This window comes from Dendropsophus ebraccatus, chromosome 1 (assembly GCF_027789765.1).
Source record: "Dendropsophus ebraccatus isolate aDenEbr1 chromosome 1, aDenEbr1.pat, whole genome shotgun sequence".
Lineage (NCBI taxonomy): Eukaryota > Metazoa > Chordata > Amphibia > Anura > Hylidae > Dendropsophus > Dendropsophus ebraccatus.
Genome location: NC_091454.1, coordinates 227,379,426 through 227,397,790, shown reverse-complemented (window position 1 = coordinate 227,397,790; position 18,365 = coordinate 227,379,426). Strand labels below are relative to the sequence as shown.

At 42.9% G+C, this 18,365-nt stretch overlaps 1 protein-coding gene across 1 annotated transcript; it reads left to right on the top strand.

Annotated features, from left to right (window-relative positions):
- Nucleotides 1–992: 992 nt before the first annotated feature.
- On the top strand, nucleotides 993–5,244 carry LOC138785957 (olfactory receptor 10A7-like). Its single transcript, XM_069962480.1, has 2 exons — nucleotides 993–1,043; nucleotides 4,303–5,244. The coding sequence occupies exons 1-2, from the start codon at nucleotides 993–995 to the stop codon at nucleotides 5,242–5,244; spliced, it is 993 nt and encodes a 330-aa protein (XP_069818581.1).
- The last annotated feature ends 13,121 nt before the right edge of the window (nucleotides 5,245–18,365 follow it).

Here is an 18,365-nt window from a genome sequence, read left to right as displayed (position 1 = left end):
TTTCAGACGAACCCTCATCAAAGCGGCACTAAGCCGCGAAACTGCGGTCACCCACCTTGTCTCCCCCGCTCCCCCGGCGCACAGCAATAAAAGCCGGATGGTCTGAATACACTGCTGGTGAGTGCCTCCTTTTATCCTTTATTCATTGTTCATACAGCATGTTTATTTCGGATTGAGCACCACCACATACCGGACCCAGCCTGAGATAGTGCCATCTAGTGGAGAGCCAGGCAGTGCCATCACTTTTTTCTTTCTTGTTGGTCTGTTACAATAAGGTTTGGGGCCATGAACTTCTTAACTCACAAATGTATTCATTATGCAGAAAATGTAATTTTACCATCTCTACAATAATGTTCTGTATAACTCAATTTTTTATGTATTCTTCTAAATAATCGGTAGGCTCTGCTCATGATTACAGATCTCTCTCTATATTCCCCCACTGACCGTCACACCGGAGACTGATCAGACAGCAGCAGAGATATCTCCGGGGAGTTCTTCTACCTGCTCCCTTGTCTTCATCTTGTAGATAAATATCGGCAGGTAATGTCTCACATTCAGGGGTCTGGTGGTCATAGAAGCTGACGCCGCCGCTGTGTAACATTGTCACTCATCCCCCCCAGAGACCTGAGAGCGACCAGAAGGAAGAGTATTCAGAGAATGAACAAAGACATATCTGATGTGAGTAATGTTTGTAGAATGTATATATGACCCTTGATTGGTGCCATTGTCATCACATTATCCATAATATTCTCTTAACCTGACAGCGGATTTATTGCCATGTAATTTTATTACAGAGACAACATGATGACCATAGATGTTTGATGTCCATTGATGTTTTTGCTCCTCTGCTGGGTTTTGGATGATCTTGACCTCATAGTCAACACTACTAATCAACTATGCGAACAATAGACTAAGAGTGGAAATAGAGACGACATATCTAGGGCGGCAGTGTGTCTTGAGCTTATCACTGACCGACCTGGTATTGGTCGTCGATGGAACAAGAGTTCCTGAGTCTAGTGCCGACAGCCGGGGTGCTATCAGCGGTAGTTGCTGTCTTAATATCTCCACGATAGTGTATCTAGCCTCACATACCGCATAGCTTGGAATATATTACCCTTGCATACTTTTAATGCATGTTATGCACATGTTTGAGCACTTGTATATACAGTGGTTTAAGATGAATTTCGATTGAGAGCGTTTTGCTAGAAGAGCTCACTGTTTTTCAAAAATGTAACTTGGTGTAAGAGCAATGCTTTGGTGTAAGAGCTCCCTGTACTTTGTGGGAGGGGGAGTGGGGGAGGAGCATTGTCTGCATAGCAGGGTCTACAGCCCTGTACTCTGAGCCAGGAAGTCTCCCTCACCTCCCGAATCATAGCAGATCCACTTCAGGCTGGGGCTTGAATCAGGAGACAGGACTGTGGAGGTAATCTCTTCATAGCACTGCTGCTATAAAGTGCCTGCACTCACACTCAGCTATACACACTGCTGCTGTAATGTGCCTGCACTCACACTCAGCTATATACACTGCTGATATAATGTGCCTGCACTCACTCTCAGCTATTCACACTGCAGTATAGAAAAGTTTCTGTCACTGTCCTCCTGCACAGATCTGTGACAGTCAGGTCATGTGACCATACAGACCTCTGACAGCAACCCTACTTCTCTTTTCTAGCCTGTTTGCCCAGTAACCAGTATGGGAATCTGCAGCTCCATCCTGTATCTACAAACTGCTGCTGTGTTATCAGGTTTATGCTGTTATTATATATTATACTCCACATGCTGATTGCTATACTTTATAGTAAGTTATATTATCACATATTCAGCTGTTTCTGAATGTTTGTTTCATTTGTTTTACATGTTATTCAGAATTTTTGGGGAGTGTGGAACCAATTATCCGCATTTCAATGATTTCTTATGGGAAAATTTGCTTTGGTCTAAGAGTGGATTTGGATTACAAGCGCGGTCCCGGAACGTATTATACTCATAATCCAAGGCACCACTGTACTTCTGAATAAATTGTAAAATAAAAGTTATGTTTTAGCCTCCAATGTATTATGGGCATTTGTTTATTCCTACAGACAATATTAAGGTGTCTCTTGGATCGGGCAGGGATCTCCCCATTGTCTAGAGGTTGAATATAGGATGTCTTCACATTAACTGGATTGGGTAAAAAATGACTGCAACCAAAAATGTATCCCATGCATGTGAATTGGGTGATGTCTTTGTTTATTGCCAACCCCATTCAGATGCACCAAATAGTCTCCGAAATTCTTGCAGGAAGATGCCTCTTTAGGCCATGATCACACTACGTATGTTTTGTACAAATCACAGCCGTTGTTGCAATTTGCAACAATGGCCGTGATATATACAAACTATATGTTGTCTGTGAATGAACGGAATCCTGTTCAGGCTGGGATTCCATCCGGCCACACGAGAAACTGACATGTCAGTTTTCTGCGGCCGCTATTCATTGAATAGCGCCCGCACAGAACATGTCAGTTCCCACAATGGGGGACATTTATTAAGTCCGGTGTTTTCTGTGCCGGACTTAAAAATGTCCCCGCTGCTCCAAGACTATGGAGATTTATGTAGAGGTGGACTGCCTCTGCATAAATCCCGCGCGCGCCGCTGCGAGCGGCAGGAAACCTACGCCAGCTCAGAGCTGGAGTATGTTTCCTGACTATTTTTTCGCGAAACAAATGCAGAATAGAGCGGACTCTGAGTCTGCGCCCCCCGTTCTGCCCCCATCACCCCCCTCCCCGCCCCCCCTGGTGTATCGGGCAGAGAGGTGCCACATGCAAATAATTTATTTGCAAAATGGCCATTTGCAAATAAATTTATTTGCATCTGGCCCCTTTCCGCAAAAAAAATATGCTTTTTTACTTTGATACATGTCCCCCAATGTGTTTTATGTTTTTTATTTATAAAATGGGAAAGGGGGGTGATTTAAACTTTTATTGGGGGAGGGGCTATGGTTTTTTTTTTTGTTTTTTTTTTAGTTTTTATTTATTTATTTATTTACACTTTTTCTGTCCCCTTAGGGGACTTTAACATTTTTACATTGGATTTCTTACACTGAGCATTGCTTTGCCATAGCATAGCATTGATCAGTGTAATCTGCGATCATTGCATAGAGCCTGCCTGTGCAGACTCTATACAGTGATCGCCGATCTGACTGCCAGTAGGAAGGTAAGAGACCTCCGGGAGTCAGATACAACAATCGGAACCCCAGCAGACACGCTGCAGGGGTCCCCATCGGTCAGTGACAAGAGCACAGCTCTTGCCACTTATGTAAGTGCCACTGATTACGGCGGCCCATCATCAACAGTGAGGATCTGGCTGTATATAGCAGCTGGTACCCACGTGCTTTGAAGTGAGTTCAGCTCCTGAACTCACTTCAAAGCACCGGCGGACTCCATGACATACGGGTACGGCATAAGTCCTTAAGTGACAGGATTCCATGACGTACCCGTATGTCATGGGTCCCTAAGAGGTTAAAGTGTCACTGTCGTTTACTTTTTTTTACAGTAAATAATAGTACAGGCTATTTTAAGAAACTGTAATTGGGTTTATTAGCCGAAAAATGCATTTTTATCATGAAAAAGCAGTTTGAAGCTCTCCCCTCTGTCTTCATTGTTCTCTTATAAAGAGGGGAGTGGTGGAGGGAGATGAGGCACCAAAACAGGACAACAAAGAGTTAATTTACAGCTTTATCACTGGCTATCTCTTCTGATGTCAGCACTGATTACTCTGACCTCGGAATAGCGGCTTTCACACAGCTCCCACTGTGTAATCCTTTGTTTTCTGCTCTCTGCTGGCGACTAATCTCCCTCCTCCCCCCTCCCCTCTCCATAACACAGACAGAACCTGACTGATGTTAAACAGTTGAGATTTCCTGATAATGAGCAGTGAATGAGAGAGAGGGGGGGGGGGGGGGGGTCTGAGGAAAGGCTTTTTGAATGCAGATAATGGCATTTTTGCCTAATAAACCCGATAACAATGTTTCTTAAAATCTCCTGAACTATAAAATAATAAATAAATAAAAATAAATAAATAAATACGACAGTGACACTTTAACCTAAAAGCAGTTTGGAAGGTGAATCTTAGCTGACACATTCCCTTTAAAATGTCTAGTATATTTTACATTTCTTTTATGGCACCATGGTATTCCATAGAGCTGTGCATGTAGTTACATTACTGTGCAATAAGACAATGATATAAAGATACAGAACAGTGACATGTTTTAACCTGATAAAAGTTATTTATTTTACGTTTTTAATACACACTATAACTACTGCCTAGATCTTCCTGCAAGAGATCAACCAGACGGAGGTCACAGAGTTCCTTCTCTTAGGATTTCAAGTCAGTCGGGTTTTAAGACTTTCCCTGTTCTTCCTGTTCCTTGTGGTTTATTGGCTGATAATATTTGGGAACCTCCTGATCATCACCCTGGTGTCCACCAGCAAGATCCTCCACACCCCAATGTACTTCTTCATCTCACAGCTCTCCATCAGTGACATCTTATTATCTAATGATATTGTCCCCAACCTGCTCCACATACTACTGAATAATGGGGCCACCATTACTTTTATTGGTTGTATGACTCAGTTTTATGTCTTTGGTGCCTCAGAAGCTTCTGAGTGTCTTCTTCTCACAGTGATGTCTTATGACAGATATGTGGCCATCTGTAATCCCCTTCGGTACTCCTCCACCATGTCAGGTGGCCATTGTGAGATACTGGCCGCCATCTGTTGGTTGTCTGGATTCTCTTTTAATTTGATTTACATCATAACGGTAGCAAAGCTAGACTTCTGTGGCCCAAATATCATTGACCATTTATTCTGTGACATTGTCCCATTATTAGACCTTGCCTGTTCTGACACCTTCATTGTCCACTTGGAGACGTATTTAATAGGTATTCCAATACTAATAATCCCAACAATAATCATCGTTGTGTCTTATACTTATATAGTTTCAGCCATCTTAAGGATCCCATCCAGTACTGGTAGACAGAAAGCCTTCTCCACCTGTAGCTCCCACCTCATTGTGGTCTCCATTTTCTATGGGACTATATTCAGTGTCTATGTGGTCCCGACAAAAGGCAGAACCGTCACCATCAGTAAAATCCTCTCCCTGCTATATACTGTGTTTACTCCTTTGGTCAACCCCATTATATACAGTCTGAGGAATAAAGACATTAGGAAAGCCATAGAGGAAACAGTTCATAGGAGGGTGATCTGGTAAATAATCTGCAATATTTTACATAGATAATCCTTAAAGGGGTTCTCCAGCGGGGGGGGGGGGGGGGGGGACCCTTCAAATCAACTGGTGTCAGAAAGTTATATAGATTTGTAATTTACATCTATTTAAAAATGTCAAGTCTTCACATACCTATAAGCTACTGTATGTCCTGCAGGAAGTGTTGTTTTAGTCACATTCAAAAACAGTGCTCTCTGCTGACATCTCTGGCCAAGACAGGAACCGTCCAGAGCAGGAGAGGTTTTCTATGGGGATTTGCTGCTGCTCTGGACAGTTCCTGACATGGACAGAGGTGGCAGCAGAGAGCACTATGTTAGACTGGAAAGAATACACAACTTCCTGCAGGACATACAGTAGCTTATAAGTATGGGAAGACTTGAGATTTTTAAATAGAAGTAAATTACAAATCTATATAACTTTCTGACACCAGTTGATTTGAAAGAAGGAAAAAAAAAAATTGCTGGACAACCCCTTTAACCCCTTAGGGACCAAGCCTATTTGGGCCTTAATGACCAGGCTAATTTTTCAAAATCTAACCTGTCTCACTTTATGCGCTTATAGCTCAGTGATGCTTTAACGTATGCTAGCGATTCTGAGATTGTTTTTTCGTCACATATGGTACTTTATGTTAGTGGCAAAATTTGGTCGCTGTCTTGTGTGTTTTTTGTGAAAAACATCAAAATATAATGAAAAATTTGAAAATTTTGCACTTTACGAACTTTGAAATTCTTTGCTTCTAAAAAAAAAGGCACATGACAAAAATTAGTTAGCAAGTCACATTACCAATATGTCCTCTTTATTCTGGCTTCATTTTGTAAACATATTTCACTTTTTTTAGGGTGTTACGGGGCTTAGAAATGTATCAGCAAACTATCAAATTTTCATGAAATTTCCAAAACTGATTTTTTTTTTAGGGACCAGTTCTTTTTTAAGTTGATTAAGGAGGCTTGTATGCTGGAAACCCCCATAAGTGACCCCATTTTGGAAACTAGACACCTTGAAAAATTAATCTAGGGGTATAATGAGCATTTTAACCCTCACAGTGGCTGGAGGAAAGTATTCACAATTAGGCTGGAAAAAAAAATGGAAAATAGAAATTTTTCAATAATATATTTGTTAAGATTAAAGTATCTTATTTTCATAATAAACATGAGAGAAAATGCACCCCAAATTTTGTAATGTAGGTTCCCCTGAGTACAATGGTACCCCATATGTGGGCATAACCCACTGTATGGGCACACAGCGGGGCTCAGAAGGAAGGGAGCGCCTATTAGCATTTCCAGTTCAGATTTTGCTGAAGAAGTTTCTGAGCGCCAGATGCGTTTGTAGAGCCCCTGTAGCGTCAGCAGAATAGAACCCCCCCAAAAGTCACCCCATTTTGGAAAGTACACCCCTCAAAGAATACATCTTGGGGTGTGGTGTCCATTTTGACCCCACAGGTATTAGAGGAAAGTATTCAAAAGAAGACAGTAAAAATGAAAAAAAATAGATTTTTTCCAATAACATGTTTGTTTAGTTTGAAATTTCTCAATTTCACGAGGAACAGGGGAGAAAACTCACCCCAATATATGTAAGGCAGGTTCTCCTGAGTAGAACGGTACCCCATATGTGGGAATAAACCACTGGGCACGCAGCGGGCCTCAGAAGGAAGGGAGCGCCAATCAGCATTTTCAGTGTAGATTTTTCTGAAGAAGTTTCTGAGCGCCAGGTGCGTTTGCAGAGCCCCTGTAATGTCTACAGAATAGAATCCCCCCCCCAAAAAAATCACCCCATTTTGGAAAGTACACCCCTCAAGGAATTCATCTTGTGGTGTGGTGAGCATTTTGACCCCACAGGTATTGGAGGAAAGTATTCAAAACTAGACCGTAAAAATGAAAAAAAAAAAATAGAATTTTTCTAATAACATGTTTGTTTGGTTTGAAATTTCTCAATTTCACTAGGAACAGGGGAGAAAAAGCACCTCAAAATTTGTAATGGAGGTTCTCCTGAGTACAATGGTACCCCATATGTGGGCATAAACCACTGTATGGGCACACAGCAGGGCTCAGAAGAGAAGGAGTGTCATTTTAGTTACAGGCAATATGTGGGTGTTTACTGGTTATTTGGAGTGGTAATGGAAAATCTCGGGGTGTTTACTGGCTATTTGAGGTGGCAACAGGCAATCTGGTGGGGTTATGGGCAATCTGGGGTGGTTACGAGCAGTCTGTGCCAATCTGGAGTGGTTACGGTCAATCTGGGGTGGTCACGGTCAATCTGGGGTGGTTATGGGCAATCTTGGGGTGTTTACTGGCTATCTAGGGGTGGTTACTGGCTATCTGGGGTGGTGATGGGCAATCTGGGAGTGTTCACTGACTATCTGGGGTTGCAGCGGGCAATCTGGGGTGGTGACGGGAAATCTGGGGTGGTGACGGGCAATCTGGGCTGGTTGCGAGCAATCTGGGGTGGTTACGGGTAATATTTGGTGGTTACGGGCTGTCTGGAATGGTTATGGGCTATCTGGTTGGGGTACGGTCAATCTGGGGAGATTACGGGCAATCTGGGGTAGTGACAGGCAATCTGTGGTAGTGTCGGGCAATCTGGGGTGGTGACGGGTTATCTGGGGTGGTGACGGGCAATCTGGGGTGGATACGGGCAATCTGGGGTGGATACGGGCAATCTGGGGAGATTACAGACAATCTGGGGAGATTACAGGCAATCTAGGGTGGTTACAGGCAATCTGGGGTGGTTACGGGCAATCTGGGGTGGTGACGGGCAATCTGGGGTGGTTACAGGTAATCTGGGGTGGTGACGGGCAATCTGGGGTGGTTACAGGTAATCTGGGGTGGTGACGGGCAATCTGGGGTGGTTACAAGTAATCCAGGGTGGTTACGGGTAATCCAGGGCACTTGACTTTGGTGACAGGCGTAAAAAAGTGCCGGCACCATTTGGAACAAGCGATCAGTGGTATATAGTATATATCGCTGGTCACTTGTACTGGGACCACACCGGGTGGTCACCGATCATTGCCCCATGCTCTCCGCCACCTCCGGTGGTGGAGAGAATGAAGCTTTGATCATTTTTTGGAATCAATCACTGTGAACAGAGTCTGTTCACAGTGATGGCGGCAGCCATCTTGGATCAGATGGCCGCCCTGGGAGGGGAGGGTCAGTGACCAGGTCACTAGGGTTAATTCTGGGGACAGGGGGAGACATGTTCTCATCTCCTCTCACTGTGGATTCACGGTGAGAAGAGATGAAAGCGTTCAGCTGCGCTGGCAATGTCTGTTACCGGTGGCCGCCGTTATACTGGTAATAACGGCGATCGCCGGTGAGGGGACTGGCCGGGACTGACCCCACACTCTGCCCCAACCCCTCAGCTACCTTCAGTAGCTGGGAGGAGGGGGCTGCGGGCATTACCGGTGCCGTTGCACTATTCTGCACCATCGCCATAAAGAGCATAGAGCCTATTAGTGATCGCCGTAAAAATCTGTATCGGCGGTCACTAATAGCATAATAAATGTATTCTCTGGGTCACTACGGTTACGGCGATACCACATTTGTATAGGTTTTTTTAACTATTATCACTTTGGCGCAATAGAAACTATCTTCCTAGCAAAAACCCACAAAAACTGTCACCGCATTCAGGGCCGGCGTCAGCACCCGGCATACTCGGGCAAGTGCCGGGGCCCAAAGCGCCTCAAGGGGCCCCCCCGGCACTTGCCCACGCCCAGAATGCACAGTCATTGGACACCTGCAGCAGAGTGATGCCGCCTGCTGCATCGCTTCCCTCCTCCCCGGGACTCCGGGTCGGGTTGCTGACACCCGGGGGGCCCCTGAGTGATGTCAGCCGTGGCACAACTACACCCTGCTGGGATCCCTCACTGACCCCTCCTCCTTCTTCCCAGCATGCCAGTCCTTGGGCCGCCTGTCTCCTGAGTCCCTCTGCACATCATAACAGTATCATTACCTGAGGCTGTGGGGGGAGGGGAGATGACCCGGGCGCAGGGATGAGGGGGCGCTGGTGCCACTGAAGTGACATTGTGGCAGCTTTCTCCTCCAGCCTTTACTCCCTCAGCGTCGGGCCAGAGGAGAGGGGGGCGGGGCTCACTGCACGGCAGCCTGTAGAGGCCAAACAGCAGGTCAGGGCCCAGAAGCCTCACTACAGTGCTGCCTGTGCTGTGCTTCCCTGCCCCCTCCTGTATTCCTGGGACTCCTGACCTCCACAATGGCCCAGGGCAGAGGGAGATGTGACAGGTGACAGGACTGCTGCCTGACAGATACAGAGGTGAGTGTATGGTGTCACTGTGTATACATGCATATGTGTGCAAGTCTGTATGGAAGTGTAGTGTGAGTGTGAGTGTATCTATATATGTGTGCTAGGAGTAGGTATGTTTTAGGGTCACCTGTGGCATATGAGTGGATTTATTGGGGGGCGTGGCCAGGCAGGAGAAGGAGACAGTCGCATGCCACAACTGCTCCTCTCCTAATATACCCAAAACCAGACCTGGGATTGGAAAAAAGCCCTCTACCTACACCCCGAAACCACTCATTCCCCCCCGAACTTACGGGGAACGAAAAGAGGGGTATTCCGGTCAGCTAGGTGCCACATACCAGCTCCGGCCTAAACTCCACCAGAAGCCGCGGACTTTCCTGAGCACCGTTACGCCACTGACGTGCGGAATCCCTCCCCGTGGAACAGCAAACGAAGGTACCCGCAGCGAATTCCTTAAGGTGCCGAGGTCTGACGGGGCGGGACTGAGGCTCCGGAGACTACCGTCCCGCTGCGGCCTCCGCTGCTGGTGGAGCCGCGGCCTTTCCTGCACGCGGTCGCGCCGGGGACGTGTGGGATCTCCTCCCGAAGACTGCGGGCGGAGGTGCCTGCGAAGGTACGGGGGTGACGGGGTCTGACGGAGCAGGACTGAGGCTCCGAAGTTTACCGTCCCGTCGCGGCCTCCGCTGCCGGTGGAGCCGCGGCCTTTCCTGCGCGCGGTCGCGCCGGGGACGTGTGGGATCCCCTCCCGAGGACTGCGGGCGGAGGTGCCTGCGAAGGTACGGGGGTGACGAGGTCTGACGGGGCGGATCCGGAGCTCCGGACCCTGTTTCCGCACCGGGGCCTTTACCGCCAGTGAAGCCGCGGTCTTTCCTGTCGGCCGCAAAAACCGGAAGTGCCGCACACCACAACAAATCTCATTCATAAGAGCTGGCATTAAGCCTGGGACCTCCACAATGTTAAACACAAACGCATGAGTGTTCCAACTAAGGATCCCTATTCTATTTCATTATATGACTGCCTGTGATTTCATGCACAGGGGATAAAGTGGTGTTTGAAAGTGATACCCTCTCAACATATAAAACTACAGAAGGATCACTTTTACTTGAACACCAATTACTGACTATTTTTTCTCATTTCTCTCCTTTTGAGACCGATAACTTAACTGCTCTCTGCAACGAACTCAAGAGATAAAAGAATTTCTAGTGTTAATACAAGTACCACATTTACATCTGAAAGACATTCTAGTACAACAGCCCCATCTTCAGCTAAGCATGGGTACTGCACCCTGAAGACTCTAATAATCCTAATAACTGAAAAACATCTAAGATATATACAACAGAACTAATATTTGAGCAAAATCTAAAAAATAAGATGTAAAAAGCAAATTACAATTCATATCTGTTCAGAATGTAATCATAAAACAACATATTGAGGAGACAACAAAACGGCTAAACTAAACCATCCTCATTTCCTAAGACCTGTTTCATATACCTTCGCTGTATTTTACCAACTTACCAGATTTGCTCATCACCAAAATGGGAGGCACTACAAAAAAAAACAATAAAGCAAAACCCACTAAACTAACAGAGACATTCAACTCTCCTACTACTCACGCACATGGAAGTCGCGTTCATTCTCAGCGCAGATCTATTTCACCATCTACATCTTCCAGAGCTGATTCAATAGACGTGGATAATAGAGAGATAAATGATCCACAGCCAAGTACGGAAGATACCTTGAAAAGACTCTTCAACTCATTCAGAGAAAATATACAATCTGATTTCAGACAAGCAATAGGAGATCTTCGAGAAGACATAAGATCCATAACTTCCAGAACAGAACATATAGAAAACAAAATGGCAGATTTCGCAAAATCACATAACCTCCTGATTGATGCAAACTCTGCTCTGGAAGAGGAGGTCCAAAGGCTGTCCAACAAAGTCCTGGACCTAGAAGACAGGTCTAGGAGAAACAATGTAAGAATTCGTGGAATTCCCGAAAGCGTCACCACAGAACAACTAACTCCTTTTCTCACAGATCTACTGGCTATCTTGCTGCCAAACCACACTAATATGGATCTTACTATTGATAGAATCCATAGACTTCCTAAACCCAGGTTCCTGGCTCAACATCTCCCGAGAGACACAATTGCACGTATTCACTTCTATCACGTCAAAGATGAATTCTTAAAAGTCCTCAAGGCCTCTCCAACTCTTCCAGAAAGATTCAAAGATTTAACAATCTACCCAGATTTATCAGCAACCACGATGATTCGCAGAAAAGAATTTGCCCAATACACAAAAATCCTGAGAGACAATAATATACCATATCGTTGGGGATTTCCAGTTAAAGTAATCATCTCAAAAAATGGAAACCAACATGTCTGTCTCACTCCAGAAGTGCTGAGAGATCTTCTGCAAGCTTGGAACCTACTCACTCCTCCTCTCCAGACTCCACCACGAAGAGAAAACTCAAGACCTGCACTCATCACCCCCCTGTGGTCTAATAAAAGAACAAGAAACAGGTCTGAAAACAATAACTAAACTTCTAAAGCCCTACACAATAGTCTCCTCGGTATGTTCCCCTGAGGACCTTGTCCCTTCCACAGTTTCTGGCTAGGATTTTGCCCCCCTAGTTTCCCTGAAAGAGGGAAGTGTTTCATTTATAACTGTTAATATTCTTTTGTTTAGTACTGTTTTTCTATTGAAATGTATTCCTTTGAATTGTTCAAAATGTTCACCTACACTTTTTGGTTCTCTCAATGCATTCAGCCAATGTATCTGTCTGTTTATACTTTGATTATGTTACCAGTAACATTACACATAATTTGTTCCAGCATAAATCAAAATGGGAGTTAAATTCTTGAGTTTAAATGTAAGAGGTCTCAACTCCCCATTTAAGAGATCAGTAACATGGAAGGAAGCTATAAACTCCAACTGTGATGTCTTCTTTGTACAGGAAACACACCTGTGTAGAGAAGATAACCTCCGTTTCAAACACATTAAATTTCCACATATAATTTTCTCTAGTAATACGAAAAAAAAAGCTGGTGTTGCCATAGCGATTAGAGACACTGTCACGTATAAAGAAATTGATCATTTCACTGACTCTCAAGGAAGATACATTATCCTTATATGTGAAATCAACTCAATTTTATACACTCTAGTCAATATTTATGCCCCAAATAAAGGACAAATCCCATTTATAAAGAAAACTATTTCCAAAGCCAAATCGATACAAAAAGGATGTTTAATGATGTGTGGCGACTTTAATATTGTAAGTAATAAACATTTAGATCGTTCTCTTCCCCCGCCACACAATTACACTGACCTCCAAACTACGCTCCTAGAAGAAAATTTACACGATATTTGGAGATACTTACACCCCAATGAAAAGGATTATTCTTTTTTCTCTCACCCACATATGGGCTACTCCAGATTAGACTTTTTTCTAATAGATAACTCTCTTGTACATAATGTAGCGGAAGCCAAAATAGACCTGATTACCTGGTCCGACCACGCTCCAGTTAGCATAACCATTACCGACCGTTTCTATCTTAAACACACAACTCCCTGGAGACTAAACACTTTTTTACTCAAATCACAAAAAAATATAGACTTCGTAACCAATCAACTAAATGAATATTTTAACTTAAACACACACTCAGTATCCTCACCAGAAATATTGTGGTGTGCTCACAAGGCTTTCATTAGAGGAGTTTTTATACAGTTAAATGCTAGAGCAAAAAAAGAAAAAGATAAAGAAATAAATTCCATACTATCCAACCTTCATAAATTAGAGATTCAAATGAAAATCTCCCCAACACCTTTGTTGGCAGAACAAATCTTAGAATGTAAGAGATCTCTACAAAAAGCCTTGTTGTTTCAGTACGAAAGAACACTTAAACGCCTTAATTGGAACTTCTATATAAGCGGGGATAGAGCTGGTAAAACCTTGGCAAAAAGAGTAAAAATTACACAAGCAAAGCAAAAAATTTCCTATATTAAAACCGCAGATGGAAAAAAAATTTTCAACCCTCAAAAAATTGCAGATGAATTCGCTAATTTCTATAGTAACCTTTATAACTTAAATAAAGACCCAAATAATTATACCCCCGATAAAAAAGAAATAGAAGCATTCCTCCATAAACTTTCTCTACCATCACTTACTCATTCACAACTAAAAACACTCAGTAGCCCCATAACGGAAACAGAGGTCAGAAACGCCATCCACTTATCGAAAAATAACAAATCTCCCGGCCCAGATGGACTTCCAAATGAATATTATAAATTCTTCTATCCGCAGCTTTCAACTATCTTAACTGAAACATTTAATAGTATAATCTCTAATAAATCTCCTCTACCTGAAATGTTACAGGCCATAATAACTACACTACCGAAACCAGGGAAGTCTCTAGACCAAACTGCCAACTTTAGACCAATATCCTTATTAAACTCAGAAACCAAGTTTTATGCCAAAATATTAGCTACTAGAATAAATGCTGTTCTCCCCTCTCTCATTGCGCAAGACCAAGTAGGTTTTGTTCAAGGTCGCCAAACCAGAGATGGTACGAGACGCTTTTTAGATTTGATCGAACTAGCAAATAAATCAAAAATACCTACCGCTCTGCTCTCACTCGACGCTGAAAAAGCGTTCGATAGAGTAAACTGGAACTACCTAGATCTTATTTTGGAGAAATTCGGTTTCTGTTCAATTATAAAAGATGCAATTTTAGCCCTCTACACATTCCCCTCAGCTAAGGTATTAGCTTCCGGCTACTTATCACAATCATTCACAATCTCAAATGGTACACGTCAAGGATGTCCCCTTTCCCCTCTTATTTTTACCTTATGCATGGAACCCCTAGCAGAATACATTAGATCCTCCCCAAAAATTAAAGGGATAAAAATTAAAGACTATGAGCATAAAATTGGTTTATACGCTGACGACGTCTTACTCATATGTCAATCTCCAATTTCTTCACTAAAAACAATAGTAGACATCATAAAAGAATTCTCCAAAGTTTCTTACTACAAACTGAACATAAACAAATCCTCTATCCTACCCCTTAATATCTCATCACCAATCCGTTCAAAAATCCTTAAATTTAATTTCAACTGGGCTATGTCAAATATTACATACTTAGGCATTAAACTAACTTCAACTCCAGCGGAAACCATAAAAACAAATTATAATGAACTTCTCATGACCATACAAGATGAATGTTCCCGACTATCTAAAACACCATTATCCTGGATTGCAAAAATAAATATAGTAAAAATGCTATTATTACCCAAATTTTTATACCTCTGTAGAACAATACCTTACCTAATCCCACAAACATTGTTAAACAAGATACAATCCACACTACTAAAATTTATTTGGGGAGGTAAAAGAGCCAGAGTAGCAAAACCCCTCTTATACACAAAACTCCGGTTCGGAGGTATGGGAGTTCCAAACCTTTCAGCTTGTAACACGGCAGCCATCCTAGAACCACTTGCCATTGGATGGAATTCCTCCGATCTTCACAGATGGTCTCAAATTGAAAACAATATCATTCCTGGATATTCCACAAAACACCTTTTACTTGCCTCTATGTTCAAAATAAAGCATCCGGAGACTCCTCTAACTACCATGTCTGACTCTATTCTCCTATGGAATAAATATATACTAAAAAAAAATTGGTTATACATAACAAAAGAAGATGTTCCCTTAGAATTCTTAAAACTGATCTTACCGGCTTTACAATATGATAAATGGCATAATGCCGGTTACCTAACATTAGCAGACTTTTACAAACCTCTACATGTCGCAACAAACTTAGACCCTACAATCTCAACCACACTTACCACACCTCCCCAATCTCAACTTACAAAGATAACACAACATTTTAATAAATATAAATGGCTCCAAAAGCCCCAAAAATTGACAAATATACATAAATATTTCTTCAGCTGGAAAGGCTATCAGAAAGGTTACTCACATATCTATAATAACCTGACAGACAATGTTGACTATGAATCCAAACCCAAACTAGCATACATGCTAAAATGGGAGGAGGAAATGGGTACTTCCTTCACATGTGAACAATGGTTTTCAGCAATTAAACAAATTTCTAACCACTCTAAATGCATAAATCATATGGAACTTATGCGCAAAATCAATTTAAGATGGTATCTCACACCTGCAAGATTAGCTCATATTGTACCTAATTATTCAAAATTATGCTGGAGAGGCTGCAATCAAGTCGCTAACCAACTCCACATGTGGTGGTCATGCCCTGTCATATCACAATACTGGAAAAATGTTTTTTTATTAATTTCCAACATCTCCTCTACTCCGTGTAAAGAAGACAAAGCTCTTGCTATTTTAGATATAAACTTATCTCTATTCTCTACTCATACGAGAACTGTGATTAATCATATTCTTATTGCAGCTAGACTATCATTGGCACATGCCTGGAAGTCACCCAATCCACCTAATATATCAGAAGTTATCAACCGTGTTAATTCACAATATCATCACGAGATTTATCTTACCCCCACAACACTACCCAATGTAAAAGCTACAAAACGTTGGAAGAGCTGGGCACTATCTCCCTATATAAAGTAATCCCTAACCCCGATACGCGTACAAAGAATCTTTTTTCTTGAAGAACTGTTAAGTTCATTATGTTATGGCTGATATGCATAATTTTCTTTTTCTCATTTGTTGTTCTTTCTTTTGTTTCCATTTATTATTATTTATGTTCATTGCTTATGGTTTTTTAAGGCCAAATATAGGCCTTACTGTTGTAAAACTGTTTAAAAATCTAATAAAAACAAATTTAAAAAAAAAAAAAAAAAATGAGTGGATTTATTGCAGATTTTCCCCTTTCCTTTCCATGGGGGAGTCACAATATGCAATAAATCCACTGTGTTGTATTGCAAATGTTTGTTGTTGATCCCTGCAGACTCTACAAGTGCTGACATTGGTTAGATTGTGCAGAACTGTCTGATCTAGAAGGGTACAAACACACACAGCAGATACGCAGCAGATACGCAGCAGATACGCAGCAGATTTGATACTGTGTTCAGTTATTTAGATCTAATCTGCTGCGTATCGGAGCAGTAAATACGCAGCGTATAAGCCGTGTGTGTTTGTACCCTGAGGGTACAAACACACACACCGTATATGCAGCGTATTCTAAATAACTGAACACAGCATCAAATCTGCACCATCAAATCTGCTGCAGATCTGCTGCGTATTTGCTGCGTATCTGCTGCATATACGGTGTGTGTGTTTGTACCCTTAGGGTACAAACACACACACACCGTATAGCCAGCAGATACGCAGCAGATCTGCAGCAGATTTGATGCTGTGTTCAGTTATTTAGATCTAATCTGCTGCGTATGTGTTGCGTATTTGCTGCGTATCTGCTGCATATACTGTGTGTGTGTTTGTACCCCTAAAAAATATGTATTATTGACTGCTTGCTGTAACGTGCCAGAATAGTTTATTTTGGGTCATGTCATATTAAGAAAATAAAGGATGTGGAGGCATCTCATTAATAAAAATATAAAGAACTGCAATCTTTACTCAGCAGGTTTTTAGTGTTGGGTGAACCTGTCAAATTGTTTTCAAAGACTCCCTAGGGCAGCATCCGACTTGTTCCCCCAACAGAAGTGGCAAGTTGTGCTGCTGTCTCTGCATACTATAGATAGATATGAATATATATGGTATATAGGCTGGTTGGGTTTTAGTGCCAGGGCATTCTGTGTAGGTGATCAGCAGTGTGTTATAATAAGTATATAATACACTGCTGATCACCTACTCAGAATGGAGAGATAGAGACCCTCTAACAATGATGCCACACAATGCTATACAAAGGGGCCCGCTGAGGCTCTGTCGCCCAAGGGCCCACAAAAACCTGGAGCTGGCCCTGGCCACATTGCAAGATCCATAGCGTTCTCATCTTTTGCGCAACAGAGCTGGTTTGGGCCTTATTTTTTGCGGGAAGATCTGTAGTTTCTATTGATACCAAGTTTTATATGTATATGACTTTTTGATCTCTTTTATGACGTATTTTCTAAAGTGGATTGATAAAATACAGCTATTCTGGTACTGTCTTTTTAATTTTTTTTTTACAGCGTGTGTCGTGCGGTATAATTATTGAAATAGTTTTATAGATTGGGTCGTTATGGACGTGGTGATACCAAATATGTATATGATTCGTGTTTTTGATCACTTTTATGTCACGTTTTATTGGGTATAGGGAATATAATGCATCTTTATTATTGGGGGGGGGGCTGTGTTGTGTTTGGTGAACACTTTTTTTCACTTTTTTTTACTTTTACACTAGTGTACATTACTGTACACTAGTGTAAAATTCTTTGATCACTGATACAATACATTGCAATACCTGATGTACTGCAATGTATTGTATAATGCCTCATGCTGACAGGTAATAGCCACGGCCACCCTTGTCAGCATGAGGCATCTCCATGGTGACCCCGGTGACCTTCATTAGGACCCCGGGATCACCATGGAGACATTGGGACCCCGGACGGCGCCGCGGGAGATCGCGATCACGTAAGTGGACCTGCGGCGCCGTCTGGGATCCACCGGGATCCATTAGATGCTGCTGTCACGCTTTGACAGCGGCATTTAATGGGTTAAACTGCCCGGAGCGGAGAATCCTCCGCTCTGGACAGTTACAGGAGGGTGTCAGCGGTCACACTGACCGCTGATCCCCCGTCCTGCAGCCGCCGCCGGGCGGTAATTTATTCCGATGCGCTCGCCGTTAAAAGGCGTACACATCGGAATAAAGCCCATTAGTGGCCGCCGTGAATATGCGTGCGGCGGTCACTAAGGGG